The 15,535-nt window shown below is 47.0% G+C and overlaps 2 protein-coding genes across 2 annotated transcripts in view; one reads left to right on the forward strand and one right to left on the reverse strand.

Annotated features, from left to right (window-relative positions):
• Window positions 1-3,973: 3,973 nt before the first annotated feature.
• LOC108790742 (histone H3.3-like) lies at window positions 3,974-4,407 on the forward strand. The gene is made up of 2 exons (XM_018561080.1): window positions 3,974-4,343; window positions 4,403-4,407. Exons 1-2 carry the CDS (start codon window positions 3,974-3,976, stop codon window positions 4,405-4,407), a joined length of 375 nt encoding a protein of 124 aa, XP_018416582.1.
• A 22-nt stretch (window positions 4,408-4,429) lies between these two features.
• The window catches only part of AMN (amnion associated transmembrane protein), a 31,937-nt gene continuing 20,831 nt past the window's right edge, over window positions 4,430-15,535 (reverse strand). The window contains exons 5-12 of the mRNA XM_018561081.1: window positions 14,400-14,635; window positions 10,041-10,178; window positions 9,829-9,937; window positions 8,677-8,759; window positions 7,366-7,552; window positions 6,122-6,293; window positions 5,033-5,153; window positions 4,430-4,444 (exon numbers count right to left, since the gene is read on the reverse strand). Of these exons, the coding sequence (XP_018416583.1) occupies window positions 4,430-4,444; window positions 5,033-5,153; window positions 6,122-6,293; window positions 7,366-7,552; window positions 8,677-8,759; window positions 9,829-9,937; window positions 10,041-10,178; window positions 14,400-14,635 (1,061 nt within the window). The remainder of the gene's footprint in view (window positions 4,445-5,032; window positions 5,154-6,121; window positions 6,294-7,365; window positions 7,553-8,676; window positions 8,760-9,828; window positions 9,938-10,040; window positions 10,179-14,399; window positions 14,636-15,535) is intronic.

The following is a 15,535-nucleotide window of genomic DNA, read 5'->3' on the forward strand; positions in this document are numbered from 1 at the left end:
ACAGGCGCGTGCTCGCAGTGACCGTATGTCCTGTGTACAGGCGCGGGCTCGCAGTGACCACATGTCGTCCTGTGTACAGGCGGGTGCTCGCAGTGACCGCATGTCCTGTATACAGGCGCGTGCTCGCAGTGACCGTATGTCCTGTGTACAGGCGCGGGCTCGCAGTGACCACATGTCGTCCTGTGTACAGGCGGGTGCTCGCAGTGACCGCATGTCCTGTATACAGGCGCGTGCTCGCAGTGACCGTATGTCCTGTGTACAGGCGCGGGCTCGCAGTGACCACATGTCGTCCTGTGTACAGGCGGGTGCTCGCAGTGACCGCATGTCCTGTATACAGGCGCGTGCTCGCAGTGACCGTATGTCCTGTGTACAGGCGCGGGCTCGCAGTGACCACATGTCGTCCTGTGTACAGGCGGGTGCTCGCAGTGACCGCATGTCCTGTATACAGGCGCGTGCTCGCAGTGACCGTATGTCCTGTGTACAGGCGCGGGCTCGCAGTGACCACATGTCGTCCTGTGTACAGGCGGGTGCTCGCAGTGACCGCATGTCCTGTATACAGGCGCGTGCTCGCAGTGACCGTATGTCCTGTGTACAGGCGCGGGCTCGCAGTGACCACATGTCGTCCTGTGTACAGGCGGGTGCTCGCAGTGACCGCATGTCCTGTATACAGGCGCGTGCTCGCAGTGACCGTATGTCCTGTGTACAGGCGCGGGCTCGCAGTGACCACATGTCGTCCTGTGTACAGGCGGGTGCTCGCAGTGACCGCATGTCCTGTATACAGGCGCGTGCTCGCAGTGACCGTATGTCCTGTGTACAGGCGCGGGCTCGCAGTGACCACATGTCGTCCTGTGTACAGGCGGGTGCTCGCAGTGACCGCATGTCCTGTATACAGGCGCGTGCTCGCAGTGACCGTATGTCCTGTGTACAGGCGCGTGCTCGCAGTGACCACGGATGCCGCTGTCAATACCGTACAAATATCACGAGTGTCACCAGTGCACCAGGTAAAGTGATCAGCAAAAGTCTGTTTTAATGAGAAGTTGACATTTCAAATTGCAGGTGCTTTTGGGGCCTCCAGGGGTCCCCTTCATCCTTCTCATCCTGGTTACAAATCATTTCTGTTCAGCTTTTTCTTGGTGAATCTTCTTTTAACCAATTCTTTACACGTCGAGGTTACTATCGAATATAGGATTGGAGAACACAAAGGCACGTGGGGAGAAATCGCCTTTAGATTTGGCTTGGAATCCTGGGCCAGCCTGGAAGACAATATGGCAAACCAGAGAAGGAAGGACAGTGTCAGAGATGATTGCAGGATCTACAGCCGAGTGATACACAAAGAAGAGACATTGTTGCTCATAGTTAGGACACATCAATGTATTTAAGATTAGCGTGACTTTAATACAGTAATATCTTGGTTTACAAGTAACTTGGTTTGAGAGCGTTTTGCAAGACAAGCAAACATTTATGAAAAATGTTGCCTTGATATACAAGCAAATGTCTTGCAATAAGAGCAAAATTTTGTAGAAAAGCGCCACCCGAATAAGGCTGTAGCAGTGCGAGCGATGAGTCTGTTTAAGGACAATGCAATGTCACATTGGATAGATTCCTTGTTAAGGTTTCACGTAATGAAAAAGATTCCATTGAGTCAAGAGATAGCAGTGATTCCGTTAGTGATAGTGAAAGTCGTCCTACACAATAATCCTCCTCTCTCTTGTCCCTCTCACACCGGCCACAAAGGTAACTGTAATTGGTTTATTTTTATTTATATTTTGTACAGTATTATATTACAGTACAGTATTGTAATCATTTTATATGAATATTTTTGGGTTGTGGAATGAATCATCTGAATTTCCATTATTTCCTATGGGGAAGTTCGCTTTGATATACAAGCGCTTTGGATTACAAGCATGCTGCCGGAACGAATTATGCTCGTAAACCAAGGTATTACTGTACACATATTTTGTACACGTGTCTATAGACGCCACGGCTCTTTCCTATGGGGTGCAGTAGATATTTCAAATGTCTTTACAGGTATAAAGTAGTTGAAGTTGTTTTGTGAAAGATCTGTCAAGTCTTTTGACTCTGTGAGTCCCATTGGGGAGCATTTCCTGTCTTGGAGAAACAACCGCAAATGAAAGGAAATCATATTTTTGACACTTGTCACTAGAACAGCCGTCAGCATTGGAAGACTTGAAAACGTATCCTCAGCTTATGTTATGGTAACAGCTGTAATATTTCTGTTTTCTCTTTACAGTACTGAGGGTGTAATGTCACTTTAAGTCTGTAAATAAAGGTTTTTCCATGTGTGTCTTTTATATCTGTGAACATTATTAGAAGCATAAGGGGGCCCGACCCAGAGGCAGAGGGGCCCGACCCAGAGGCAGAGGGGCCCGACAACTCTCTCATCTCTACTCTACTCTCTCATCTATACTCTCTCTCATCTGTACTCTCTCTCTCTCATCTGTACTCTCTCTCTCTCATCTGTACTCTCCCTCATCTGTACTCTCCCTCATCTGTACTCTCTCTCATCTCTTCTCTCATCTCTACTCTCTTCTCTCATCTCTACTCTCTTCTCTCATCTCTACTCTCTCTCATCTATACTCTCTCTCTCATCTGTACTCTCTCTCTCTCATCTGTACTCTCTCTCTCTCATCTGTACTCTCTCTCTCTCATCTGTACTCTCTCTCTCTCATCTGTACTCTCTCTCTCATCTGTACTCTCTCTCTCTCTCATCTGTACTCTCTCTCATCTGTACTCTCTCTCTCTCATCTGTACTCTCTCTCTCTCTCATCTGTACTCTTTCTCATCTGTACTCTCATCTGTACTCTCATCTGTACTCTCTCATCTGTACTCTCTCTCTCTCTCATCTCTACTCTCTTCTCTCATCTCTACTCTCTCTCATCTCTACTCTCTCTCTCATTTCTCTACTCTCTCTCATCTCTCTATCCTCTCTCTCATCTCTATCTCCTTCCTATCTATCTGACAGGAAGGAGATAGGGATAGAAGCATGCATATTCCATGAGAAGATAAGTTTGTGCAAACCAGAACGGTGGACCAAAAAAAAATCAACATTTGGACTGGAATATGCAAATTACACAGCGGACCATAATGCTTTTGGGGTGACATAAGAAGTCTCCCTAACTTAAGGAGGGAGTATGAATGGCTAGGACCAAGATGAAATGTCCCTATAAGGCTCCTCCCAAAGCAAGCAATTGTTCTTGTGGGGATTGGTGGGCAGGAGGTGAAAAAAATACCTCTGCTCCCACCGTGGGAGAGGTCAACCTTTTAGCTGACACCAGGGGCAATTGTTATAGTGGACACACCCACACCCACACATACCATTACATACAATAGATAGAGAGATAGACAGAATGAAAGATAATAATGTAACTATCGATCTATCCCTATCAAGGTGCATTGATGGCTTTAATATATAGATACACGTAACATGAAAAGCCCAGAAGACAGAATGAAGCCTCCTAAAGAGAAATCTCAGGAAGCCCGCTCTGATAAGAGCAAGGCACATGTGTCCACCCAGCCAAAACTAGAATTCCTCATGGTCAGCCAAAGTCAACCACCAAGTAACTCAAGAGCGAACCAACAACTCTTGCTTTGGAAGGAACCTTAGGACAAATGTAATCTGGGTCCTAGCCATTCATACGCCCTCTTTAAGTTAGGGAGACTTCTTATGGCACCCCAAAAGCATTATGGTCCACTAGCTGCCCTTCCATGTCATTGATATAATTTATTATAATGAATGTCAAATATTCATATATTTATATATGTTAATGAGATCAATTCACCATAAGTTAGATGCGCAGTCCAAAGTGTGAATCAGGTTAATGAGATAAAGTCACCATAACTGTGCCAAAGTGGGAATCAGGTTGGGGGAGAGAATATTAGGAATCTGTTCAGCAAAATACGGAAAGATGTTTTGTGTTGTTGAGAAATTTATTGAACTGCAATGGTAAGAACCATGCAGACAGCACGGAAGTCCACCGGCAGGAAAGCTCCCTGCAAGCAGCTGGCTACCAAAGCCGCCCGCATGAGTGCACCAGTGGAAAGAAGCCTCACCACCGGCACTGTGGTTCTCCGAGAGATACAACGCTACCAGAAATCCACCGAGTTCATCATCCGAAAGCTGCCCTTCCAGCGCCTCGTCCGCGAGATTGCCCAGGACTTCAAGACCGACCTGCGCTTCCAGAGCTCGGCTGTCATGGCTCTGCAGGAGGCCAGCGAGGCTTATCTCGTAGGGCTCTTCGAGGACACCAACCTCTGCGCCATCCACGACAAGAGGGTCACCATCATGCCCAAAGACATACAGCTGGCCCGCTGGATGCGAGGGCGTGAGACGGCAACCTCTAAAACAACCAATAAGGATAATACCACCACACCCAATGCCCAGACTAACTCTGTTGGAGGGGTCATTCCATTAGGGACTTTTAAACTGTTACAGGGTTATTCACAAAAGGGTGAAGAGTTTGCAGAAGGCAGGAGAAGGGAACAATCTAGGACAACATAGCTGAACTGGAAAATGAGCTGAATTGGAGAAGTTTTCCAAATCAGCTCTGTTGTCCTAGATTGTTTTCTCCAAACTCTTCTCCCTGTTGTGCATAACCCTGTTAGAGACCTCATACTCTCACTGGATGAAAATGAACCCATGTAGTGCACAATAGCACAATAGTATTCAATACAGGTCTTGTTCCTGGCTACTTTTGTTCCCCATGGTCCCTGTGTGTGTTGTAAAGTAGTCACCGCTCCAAGCTCACTCCTGTGATGGACTACAATCTCAATACAGATTAGTAAACTAAACATGAGATTGTAGTCCATCCCGGGAGGGAGCTTGGAGCGGAGACTACTTTACACCACACACAGGGACCATGGGGAACATAAGTAGCCCCCCTTCAGAAGGAAGGACAGTGTCAGCACCAATTCAGAGATGATTGGAGGATCTACAGCCGAGTGATACACAAATAAGATACAGTTTTGTTGAGCTACTAATATCACACACGTCAATAACATACATACATCTCACCTCCTCATTTTCTACTGTGGGCTCAAAAATTGGGTTGCTGAACCCCATGTTGTCGACCGGCTCAGTCTCCTCTAAGCGGGATGCGTTCCGCAGGGACCAAAAAAATCGCGAACTGGGCAATCTAATAATAAAACAACTCAGCCATGTTATTATCTGGCCATGGTTCATGATACAAAGAGGTCCTGAACACTGGAAGATAAAGAAGGTAAGAGGTTGTCTCTATCCCCTTGTTAGTAAATAGTAGGGATGCACCGATATCGGTTTTTGGGTATGGAATACAACTACCGAAATTTCCCTTCCCTGACGTTGTGTTCTAGTCCCACTACAACACTGCTATAAGATCACGGGCCTCAGGTCACTTTTCAGTGAGAAGCGGCAAGTAGGAGATGAATACTGAGCAAGATGCTCGAAACCATGACTGACCCACTCCACCTCCGACCATGACTGACCCTCTCTACCACCTCCGACCATGACTGACCCTCTCTACCACCTCCGACCATGACTGACCCTCTCTACCACCTCCGACCATGACTGACCCTCTCTACCACCTCCGACCATGACTGACCCTCTCTACCACCTCCGACCATGACTGACCCTCTCTACCACCTCCGACCATGACTGACCCTCTCTACCACCTCCGACCATGACTGACCCTCTCTACCACCTCCGACCATGACTGACCCTCTCTACCACCTCCGACCATGACTGACCCTCTCTACCACCTCCGACCATGACTGACCCTCTCTACCACCTCCGACCATGACTGACCCTCTCTACCACCTCCGACCATGACTGACCCTCTCTACCACCTCCGACCATGACTGACCCTCTCTACCACCTCCGACCATGACTGACCCTCTCTACCACCTCCGACCATGACTGACCCTCTCTACCACCTCCGACCATGACTGACCCTCTCTACCACCTCCGACCATGACTGACCCACTCCTCTACCTCCGACCTTGACTGACCCACTCTACCTCTGACCATGACTGACCCACTCCTCTACCTCCGACCATGACTGACCCACTCTACCTCCGACCATGACTGACCCACTCCACCTCCGACCATGACTGACGCACTCTTTACCTGAAGACGTCCATCCTGTACAGGAAGTACCCCAGGCCGAGCAGTGACACCAAAATGACGATCGCCAGCACTATTCCAGCGATGCCGGCAGAAGACAGAGATCCTTTTTGGGTGCTGGTAGTAGCGCCAGTAGAAAAGTCCAATTCTGCCTTTGCAATGCCAAATGATTGTCCTGTATTGGTAAAATAAAACGTCTGCCATCATGTCATAACGTACACTTTAAAATATTGCTACGGCTCATTCTGTAAGATGTTTCGGTCTTTTTTCTGCACAGATTGAAGTCAATGGAACCGCAGCCAAATGCGTGCCACGTGTAGTCAGAAGAAATAGGGGGCGGGGAATGCCTCATCCGGAATATGAGGTACCGCACGTAACTGCTTTGTTCAGGCACCATCCAAGGTCAGTAGTATCTACTTCCTGGGCTGATATTCCAGAAATAACACAATCATGTACATCCCAGCGCCTGTGCAGTTCATGTGCTGTGTTGACAAACGTCTGACACTAGGGATGCGTTGGGGAGGTGAGAGATTTGGGGCTAAAAGAGCACCCCCCTGAAATGATGGAAGATAGCAAAGAAGCTAATGCTTCCCTTGCTGTTTTTTTTAGTGTTCCGACACTTGCTGCCATCAGAATAAAAAAAACAGCAAAGGAATGAATAGCTAAGCAGACATCAGGGAAAGGTTTACTCCGCTAGGTAGAGCAGCGTAAACTTTTCCAAGATAATATGTTTCTCTCTCCCGTCTGTCCGGGAGCCGCTATCATATAGCGGGAGACTCCCGGAACGTCCTGGAGAGTTGAGATGTCTGAATTTTGTTCCCTATGGTCCCTGTGTGTGTTGTAAAGTAGTCACCTCTCCAAGCTCACTCCTGTGATGGACTGCAATCGCAATACAAATTAGTAAACTAAACATGAGATTGTAGTCCATCCCGGGAGCGAGCTTGGAGCTGTGACTACTTTACAACACACACAGGGACCATGGGGAACACAAGTAGCCCCCCTCCAGAAGGAAGGACAGTGTCAGCACTAATTCAGAGATGATTGGAGGATCTACAGCCGAGTGATACACAAATAAGAGACATTGTTCATAGTTAAGGGACTTGAATACATTTTTAAGATGTGACTCCGGAGTTTCGTGTCACTTGACGCCATAAGCGGAGTATGATGTACCGCACAGAGCGGGGCACAACGGAGGACCGGTGTGGGGTGGAGTTTTATGATCTAAGGGGTCTTTCTCACACATTTACCGTGACTTTCAATGTCTTCCATGATGTCACGTCCCAGCAGCAGGGCGCTCGTTCCAGCGTTGGACCCCATCTTCTCATCAGCGCACACAATCTGAATCTTCGGCTCAGAGCGGAGAGACTTTCCACCAATTGCTGATGCCAAAGGCTGCACTTTAGAAACTGCCAGTTTCACCTCCAAATATTTATCCTATGGATGGACAAAACATTGGAACCTCCATTAGTTATTTATTTTTGCAGGGCCCATCCCCATAGGTGCTACCCTCACAACCGTCGGATTGCTTTTATTAATAACCCTGTCGGAACAAAATGATACGTGGATTCTAATTGGTTGATAAAGGCAGCTGCTTTCCTCCAAAATGGCAGCAGATCAGTCCATTTATAACTATCAGAGGAAGGTGTATGTGGACCGGGAGGCTTTGTTTAGAACCGAGGAAGGATTTAGACTTCTGTCAGGACTTTATTGTAGGAAATTCACCAGCACGTACTGTAACTCTGTCTTTTGAGCACTAGATGGCGCTGCAGTGCAATGTTAGTCTCACGGCTTATGCATATTTATCTATACACAGGAAGTTCTATCTGTCTATATGTTTTCCTGATAATGCTGTATTCCTGTATACACACATCTAATGTCCTGCTAAGCAAGTAAAACTTAATGCAGTCTTCCTCAAGATCTCAGTGCTTCATCTAAACACATAACCAAGATTTATGACTCCCTGTGTCAGCACCGGAGGGATCCCCCCTCACTTCCTGTCCCAGTGACCATCCACCCAACAGGGCCACAGACTGCAATAAAGACAGAAATCCCACTCTTTGTTTTGTTTTAGTAGTCCAATAGGTAGCAGATCTCACGCATCCATAGCAAGACTGGCCGGGTGGAGGGTTAAGCAGATCAGGAGTTCACTTTGGGGCGCTTCAGCAGGAGGGGGGGTGCAAAAAGGGCAGGACCTGCATCCTGTGCTGTTGAAGTGAGTAACAGCTTATGGGAAGGGGAGGGTTTGGGCACAATTTGGCCTTTTGTCTTGGGTGCTGCAGCTAAAGAACCATGATCCGGCAATATATTGTACAAGGACTATGTGGCGCAAGGGTCTATCTGTCGGGATGAAAATGATATGGATTTGGTTTTGGGGGTGTTGATGGTTTCAGCAGCCCCTCACGTTACATAGATCCTGGTAAATCTCACGATAAAAGGGGTGGATGGTCTTCCTTGCTCATTAGCTGAGGCCTTAGCGGCATGGAGCTGGCTCCAGCAGATTTCCCGCCGCATGTCATTCATAGTGAGAGAGAGAAAAATAACTGAAACGTGCACTGTACCAGGTTGAGGAAGGTGTGGATGAGCCGGCTGCGGTACACCTCCAAGTCAAATTCTGATGTATATTCCAGCGATATGATGGCACCTGGAACCAACAGAATAAAGGATTTTACCTCAATGTAAAGTTCACCCCTTCCTTCCACCAGCCTGTCCATCAGCTGCTTCCAAACATATTCCTTCCCCGAAAATACAGACTAAGCAGCGCTGCTGATGATATGCAAATTCTGACTTTCATCAGTTGTCAACAGTTAAGCTCTCCATTTGTAACCCGCCCTCCTGATCGCTGATACCCAGAGGGCGCTGGCCGTCAGGGCCAAAGTGTCATGTGATGGACAGCTTGGCTTCACCTTCTGTACACTGTGTGGGTGGCGAGATGGCAGTGCCCAGTGGTGGAAACGTTGGATCTATAAGGACATACTGGAGCAGTTTTTTAAATTTTTGCACCATTCAGTTTAACAAATGAAGCAAATTTTGGCAGCAGTTTCCGCGAACATCGGCAAAGGAAAGGGTTGGTTTGGAAGTGAACGCTACATACAGGTACAGATATATCTCAGGGATGCACCAATCCCAATACTAGTATTGGTATCGGTGCCGATGCTGAGTACTCGCCCGAATAATCCCGATGCTTTTCCCGATATCGGAACTTCCGGTATCAGGAAGCCTGGGTGGCGAGTCATTACACGCCGGCCAGCTTCCTTAATGTGACTTCCGTTACTGGTATTTGGTATCGGCGAGTACCGAAAACAAGATATCAGCACTCACAATATCAGTACTCGTACTCTGTAGCAGAAAACCGGTGTCGGTGCATCACTAATATATATATATATATATATACACACATACACACACACTATATATACACACATACTATATATACACACACACTATATATACACACATACTATATATACACACACACTATATATACACACACTATATATACACACACACTATATATACACACACACACTATATATACACACACACTATATATACACACACACTATATATACACACACATACACACACGCACTATACATACACACACACACACACACACTATATATACACACATACTATATATACACACACAGTATATTTAGAATAAAACACACAACTGCCGTTTTCCTTTCGGATATTGTACGTCCACCTACCACAAATACCGCAGCAATGTCCAATCGGCTCGAGAGGATTGGCACAGGACACTTCGGGGCATTTATTCCCCGAATGCTGCAGCAAAGCAGAACATATTTCTTGCCGCATCTTCCAAAGAAAAAGAAAGAAAGAAAGAAATGTATTTTCCTGGCAGCACAATTTCGGGGTTGTCTGAAGCACACATTGTTCAATTTATAAGCCATTTCCTCACCCTTTCGTTGCCACACAAGCAGCCAGATTTGTCCGGGCATTTCATGTTGGTGACTTGCGGCTGTGCCGGACCCGGGAACTGCAGCCTCCCTGTGCGCGATGCCAGGTATTCGCCAAACTCAGCGACGCTGATGAATTTCTACATTTCCGTAAAGAACATAGATCTTCATGTATCATGTATGGCTGCTATCATACCGGATAGGCAACATAAATACTCTGATATTAATATTGATGACATTTTATTGGTTGGGTTAGGCGACAGAACACATAGTAAAAAAAAAGAAAACACGCCAACTCCATCCAAAGAAATGACATCAGAAGGTTGAATTTGCTGCCAATACTGGATGATGTTGGGAATTTCCGCAACTGCTTTCCGACAGGAAGAAAAATCTGAAATATTTTCCCTTTTTATTTATGGAAAGTGTTGCAATTTACAAATATGAGCCATTGGCCTTCTGTATGGACAATAGCAATTTACAAACATAAGGCCATGACCTGCTGATCCAGCAATAACATCGTCTTTACTGAAGAAATGATTTTGTATTTTTTTTAATAGTACTGATACTGATAGTACTGATAAAAAAAGTATTTATTTTTTATTTTTACGGGTGTGTGTCCATGTGCACGGTGAGTCAAAGTGGGGTCCCATACCTAAGTGACTTCCTGAGCACCCCTGGGACGCCACCCCCAGGGGGCACATCACCACGGGCTTCCCAACCCTCCGGCCAGACCTTGTGGTTCTCTGCCTGGGGTCTACCCGACACTCAGGGCCTGACGCAACTAGCAGTGGACCGAACCCCATCCAACACCCACCTTTACGTCAAAGGCTACTAGGACGCATCCACCCCTTTCCATAGGTGGCAGCATCCTTTCCCCTCCAACAACTGATAAGAACAGATACTACACTTGATCTTAGCCAAAAGGCCTAACACGGCTTTATATCAGTGGCTGCGTCTTCTATGTATTTTAAAAGGAAAAGTCAAAAGTTTTAAAACCACTGTAAGGGCCCATTCACACCAGATGCAGTCCGTTGCGTTTTTGAGCTGCATCAAAAACGCAGCACAATGATTTCCAATGGGATTGTGTTGTTCTGCTCACACCAGACTAGTCCGTTCCGATGCAGCCAGAAAAAGTACTGCGTGCACTATTTTAGCTGCATCGAAAACGCGACGGAATGCATCAAAAACGCATCAAGTTTTTGAATAGAATACGCGGCCGTACGCCCCCCCCTACGCTCACCTCAAGTGCAGGTCCGTAGGGGAGCGTGTTTTCTGGCTTGAACGCAGACAGGATCCATCGGATGTGCAGGGTGGGTGAGCGTAGGGGGCGCATGGCCGCGTACTCCCATAGAGAAGGACGGGGGCTGCGTACTAATCACACGCAGCACCTGTCCTTCCCGGGAGCTGCTCGGTACGGCCCTGCACGCAGCACGGCTGATTCCAGTGTGAATGAGGGCTAAAGCACCACAATGGAGTGTAAAATGTGACAGGGACTGATAAGACCCCCTCATATTCTAAGTGGGTAATGCAAAAGGCACCGGAGGTAGGTGGTCAGAAACTAGCATTTTCTAAACGTAGATGAACAGTGGCAGCCGCCCTTTAATAACCTCCACAGCTGCTGTGCGACCCGAGTTCGACATGCTGGGACTTGTAGTTCTGTGGCACGAGCTCCCACCTTCCGTAAGGAGATGGTTAACCAGACAAGCAGGAGACATGAATGTGTTATTGTATCAGCCGGGGAAATCAGATACTTAATTAAATCCTACAAGACAAGGGAACGCCTAGAAACCTGAGAGGTGCGCTGGGAGGCCGCTCATTATGAGTCACCTGCCAGACAGCGAGCGGACAAGTCAGCGCAGACAGTCGGGTAACATCAAGGGATACCGGGCGGAATGATTAGATGGATGTCATCCAGAATACCGGGACACAAAGCCGCGCAGCTACTTCAAACATATAGAAAGAAGAACTGCATTCTTAAAGGGGCAGGTCACCCAATAGTAACGTTTGTATACAGGTGGTGACTGGTGGTCTGCAACCCCCCCCCCTCCTGAAGCCTCTTATAAGTCTTGGAATCTCCAACAGTGAGATCTCATGGCTATTGGGAGTTTCGGGTGTTCCCGTCCACCTTTGTGTGTTTTCCGGCTCCTCTGGATACATTGTCCATAATATAAAACAAAATTAGGTCCAGCAGGGATGGTGGGTGCCCCTGATAATGGACACAGCAGATGCGTAGGCGTTTAATACAAAGTTGGATGAACTGACCCTTTAATAGAATGGTAGCGTCCAATCACGGAGCTGTAAAAAAAACATTAAGGCTCCATTCACATTTTTGCCTTTTTTACTTGATGAGTTTCCCATTGAAATCAATAGAAATGAATAAAAACGCATCTCAGCACCCATAAGATGAATGCTAACGCATTATGACACGCTAATGCACTACGGCGCACGTCAGTGCGCATTGACATCCAATACAATGCACTGCATTGTAAAAACCTCAACATGCGCTTTGATGCACTTCCATTCACTTCAATGGAGAATGCATCAGAGGGAAGAATCCAGCTTACGGCACCATGAGTGTGTCCAACTTCCCTATAAAGGGTTCATTCACACAGCCATGCACACCCATGCAGAGAACTGCTACGTGGTGACCTGCACATGCGCACAGGTCTGCCTGCACTCAGACACAGTGTGCGTTCTAGTGCAGGCACCCGGACCTGCATGGATGTGCAGGTTCAGGTCAGCATGTATGCGCATCATCCCACAGGGAGGCACAGAAGTCTGCACGCAAATGTAACACTCTACCTGTCCCTTCCCGTGTGAATAAAAATAGTGTTTGTTCCCATCACACCGCTGCAGTGCACTGTGTTTAGAAAAAAAAAATTGTGTGTTTTAGTGCATTCGGAGATTCATAAAAGTCAATGGCAATGCATCAAAATGCGCGCTTTCATGCGTTGCCAGCAGACATTAACAAGGTCACCTGATGTTAAAGCCGTCCATTCTAAATCCTAACTTCAACATTTCATTGGAAATGCATGTAACCCGCCGATCGCCTATATGTGCTCGTCTCAGAGGGCATCAGGAGGAGGAGGACGGGAGATCAGCTCCTTGCTGATCTCCCTCCGGGCTGTGAATGCAGAAGTGATGTGTATTACATCACTTCCGCATTCACCTGTCAGTCATCTGGCTGCTATAGCCAGAGAGAAGAAGCTGATGAAGCAGATCTCTGCTTCATCAGCTTCTTTTGGGGTCCACAGGTGATATTAGGGGTCCTAGAGACCCCTAATGTCTCCATAAAGAGGACCTGTCAGTGTGCCTTTGCTATTATATAGGGGGATTGTTATCCCCCTATATAATAGCAATAACAATAAGTGCAAAAAAATAAATATAAATTAAAAAAAATAAAAGTAACATATAAAAAAAGGGGAAAAAAACCCCCAAAATGTTTAACTCCCCCACCCCCACGTTTACGCGCCTATAAACGTAAATACGCGTCCGGTGCCCCAATATCGTTTTTTGAGGTTTTGCGCGCGCACGCACGCAATGTTAAGGCTTGACATGTTTGGTGTCTTTTTACCCGACGTGACCCCGTCTTTTATATTTTACCAAAAAATTGGGTAATAATAAATGTTTTATCATTTAATATAGGGGAAACTGTTTTTTTTTTGTAAATTTCGGTAATTTTTCCTTAATATAGTAAAAAAATAAAACCCCCAGTGGTGAATAAATACCACCAAAAGAAAGCTCTATCTGTCCCCAAAAAAGGGTATAAAATTCATTTCAGTACAGCGCTGCATGACGGAATAAATGTCAGTCAAAGTACCGCAGCGCTGAATACTGAAAAATGGCCTGGATGGGAAGGGGGTTTAACACCGCGGATGTCAACTGGTTGATCCAAGGTGCTCAGTGTGGTGTCTGTGCGCCCTCTGCAGGCGCTGAGTGGTAATTTCCTGCCACTGGGATTAAAGAACTGACCATGTTTCATGATGCACCCACATTCAGGCTGTAACATGAAACATGGTCACATTGTAAAATCCCGTCACAAACTTTCTTGCAGATTATTTACCTGTAAAAGCCTCTCCTGTGTAGACATCCAACAGCCCTGAGACTGCTGCTGGGCGCAGCCATCTTGGATGTGATGACAGCAGACCCAACAGACTCAGAGCTGTCACTCAAGTGACAGTCCATAGTACTTCCCTTCAATCTGCCCATGGCTGCCAAATAAAAGGTGGGTGAATGGAAGGGTGGAGGAGCTGGGACTGCACAGACAATAATTAGACACTCCCAGGGGAGAGAGCTATAGCATGCAAGGAGGGGGACATGCTAGGGGACTAAGGTCACATTTTCTATCAAGTTCCACATACCCGCCCCAGGACAGAAATGCTTTTCAGCTGGATTTCAGACGCTGGCTCCTGGATTTGGACCCGGAAGGATGTCTCAGAGGAAAAAATAACATCGTCGTTCTGACATGGGACGCCTTCTGTGTCCAGAGAAAAGAGAAATCTGCCATTTTCCAGATCATCGATGGAGCCCACCGACTGCCAGAGCGTCGGATCGAACCACTGGTAGTGATCAGCGTCACCGAAGTTTACAAGAGAACCTGGACAGGAAAAGAGACAGAGAGTGAGAGGAGTGAATGTCCGGTATAGAGTTCCTTCCACTTCCGAAAGAGTGACACCGATCCCCACCAAATGTAAGGCAGGAACTACACAGCGCCAAATGTTTCCAAAAAACCCCTAAAACCCGACATACTTTCTGCACATAAGATGCCGATTCCCAAATTCACAGAAAGCAGCAGACCCGTGTCATCCTTCAGAGAAGACAGCGACTCCACTGACCCAGAAAAGTGAAATAGGAGACAACGGATCCCAAAGGCCATTTGGGTCTGGGAGCCTCAGCTTTAATATGGCTCCCAGACCCGTGTTGCTTGCTGGAGCTCCCGAATGCAATTCGTAATTTCGGATCCTGAATGCCATTCGGGTCTGGGAGCCTCAGCTTTAGTAATAATATCTGTATATGGTTTTCTGTGGTGGTCGTAACGAATATTCGTAAACTCATCCGAAACGAAAGAAAATTAGGATTTTGTCCGAATCCGAAACCCGAACCGAATTGAATTTCGGATCCGAATACCGAAATAACGAAATATCCAAACCGAATATTTCCGCAGTTTACATGTCTAGTGCTGATAAATGTCTAGTGCATAGCATGGCTCCCCGCTCCCTCTCTTTGCTCCTCAGTTGTCCCCCCTCTTGGTCTGATTTATAGATCTCTATATACAATGTATCAAAAGTGTTTTTTCCTGCACTGAACCTTTTCTCTCATCTTTACATGTGATATTATGTAAAAGCAGTGGCGTAACAATCGCCATAGCGACCCAGGCGGCCGCTATGGGGCCCGGGCACAGGGGGGCCTGGCCAGGGCTGTATGGGTCGCTATGGCATGTGGGGGTGCTGGCTGTCACAGACACAGCTCAGCAGCGGCCACGGCGCATTTCCCCTCG

The sequence above is a fragment of the Nanorana parkeri genome, unplaced genomic scaffold (genome assembly GCF_000935625.1).
Source record: "Nanorana parkeri isolate BGI_ZX_2015 unplaced genomic scaffold, ASM93562v1 scaffold499, whole genome shotgun sequence".
NCBI lineage: Eukaryota > Metazoa > Chordata > Amphibia > Anura > Dicroglossidae > Nanorana > Nanorana parkeri.

What these genes read in the sequence shown, in the direction of transcription:
- LOC108790742 (XM_018561080.1), top strand. Translation starts at nt 3,974, where the DNA reads ATGCAGACAGCACGGAAGTCCACCGGCAGGAAAGCTCCCTGCAAGCAG.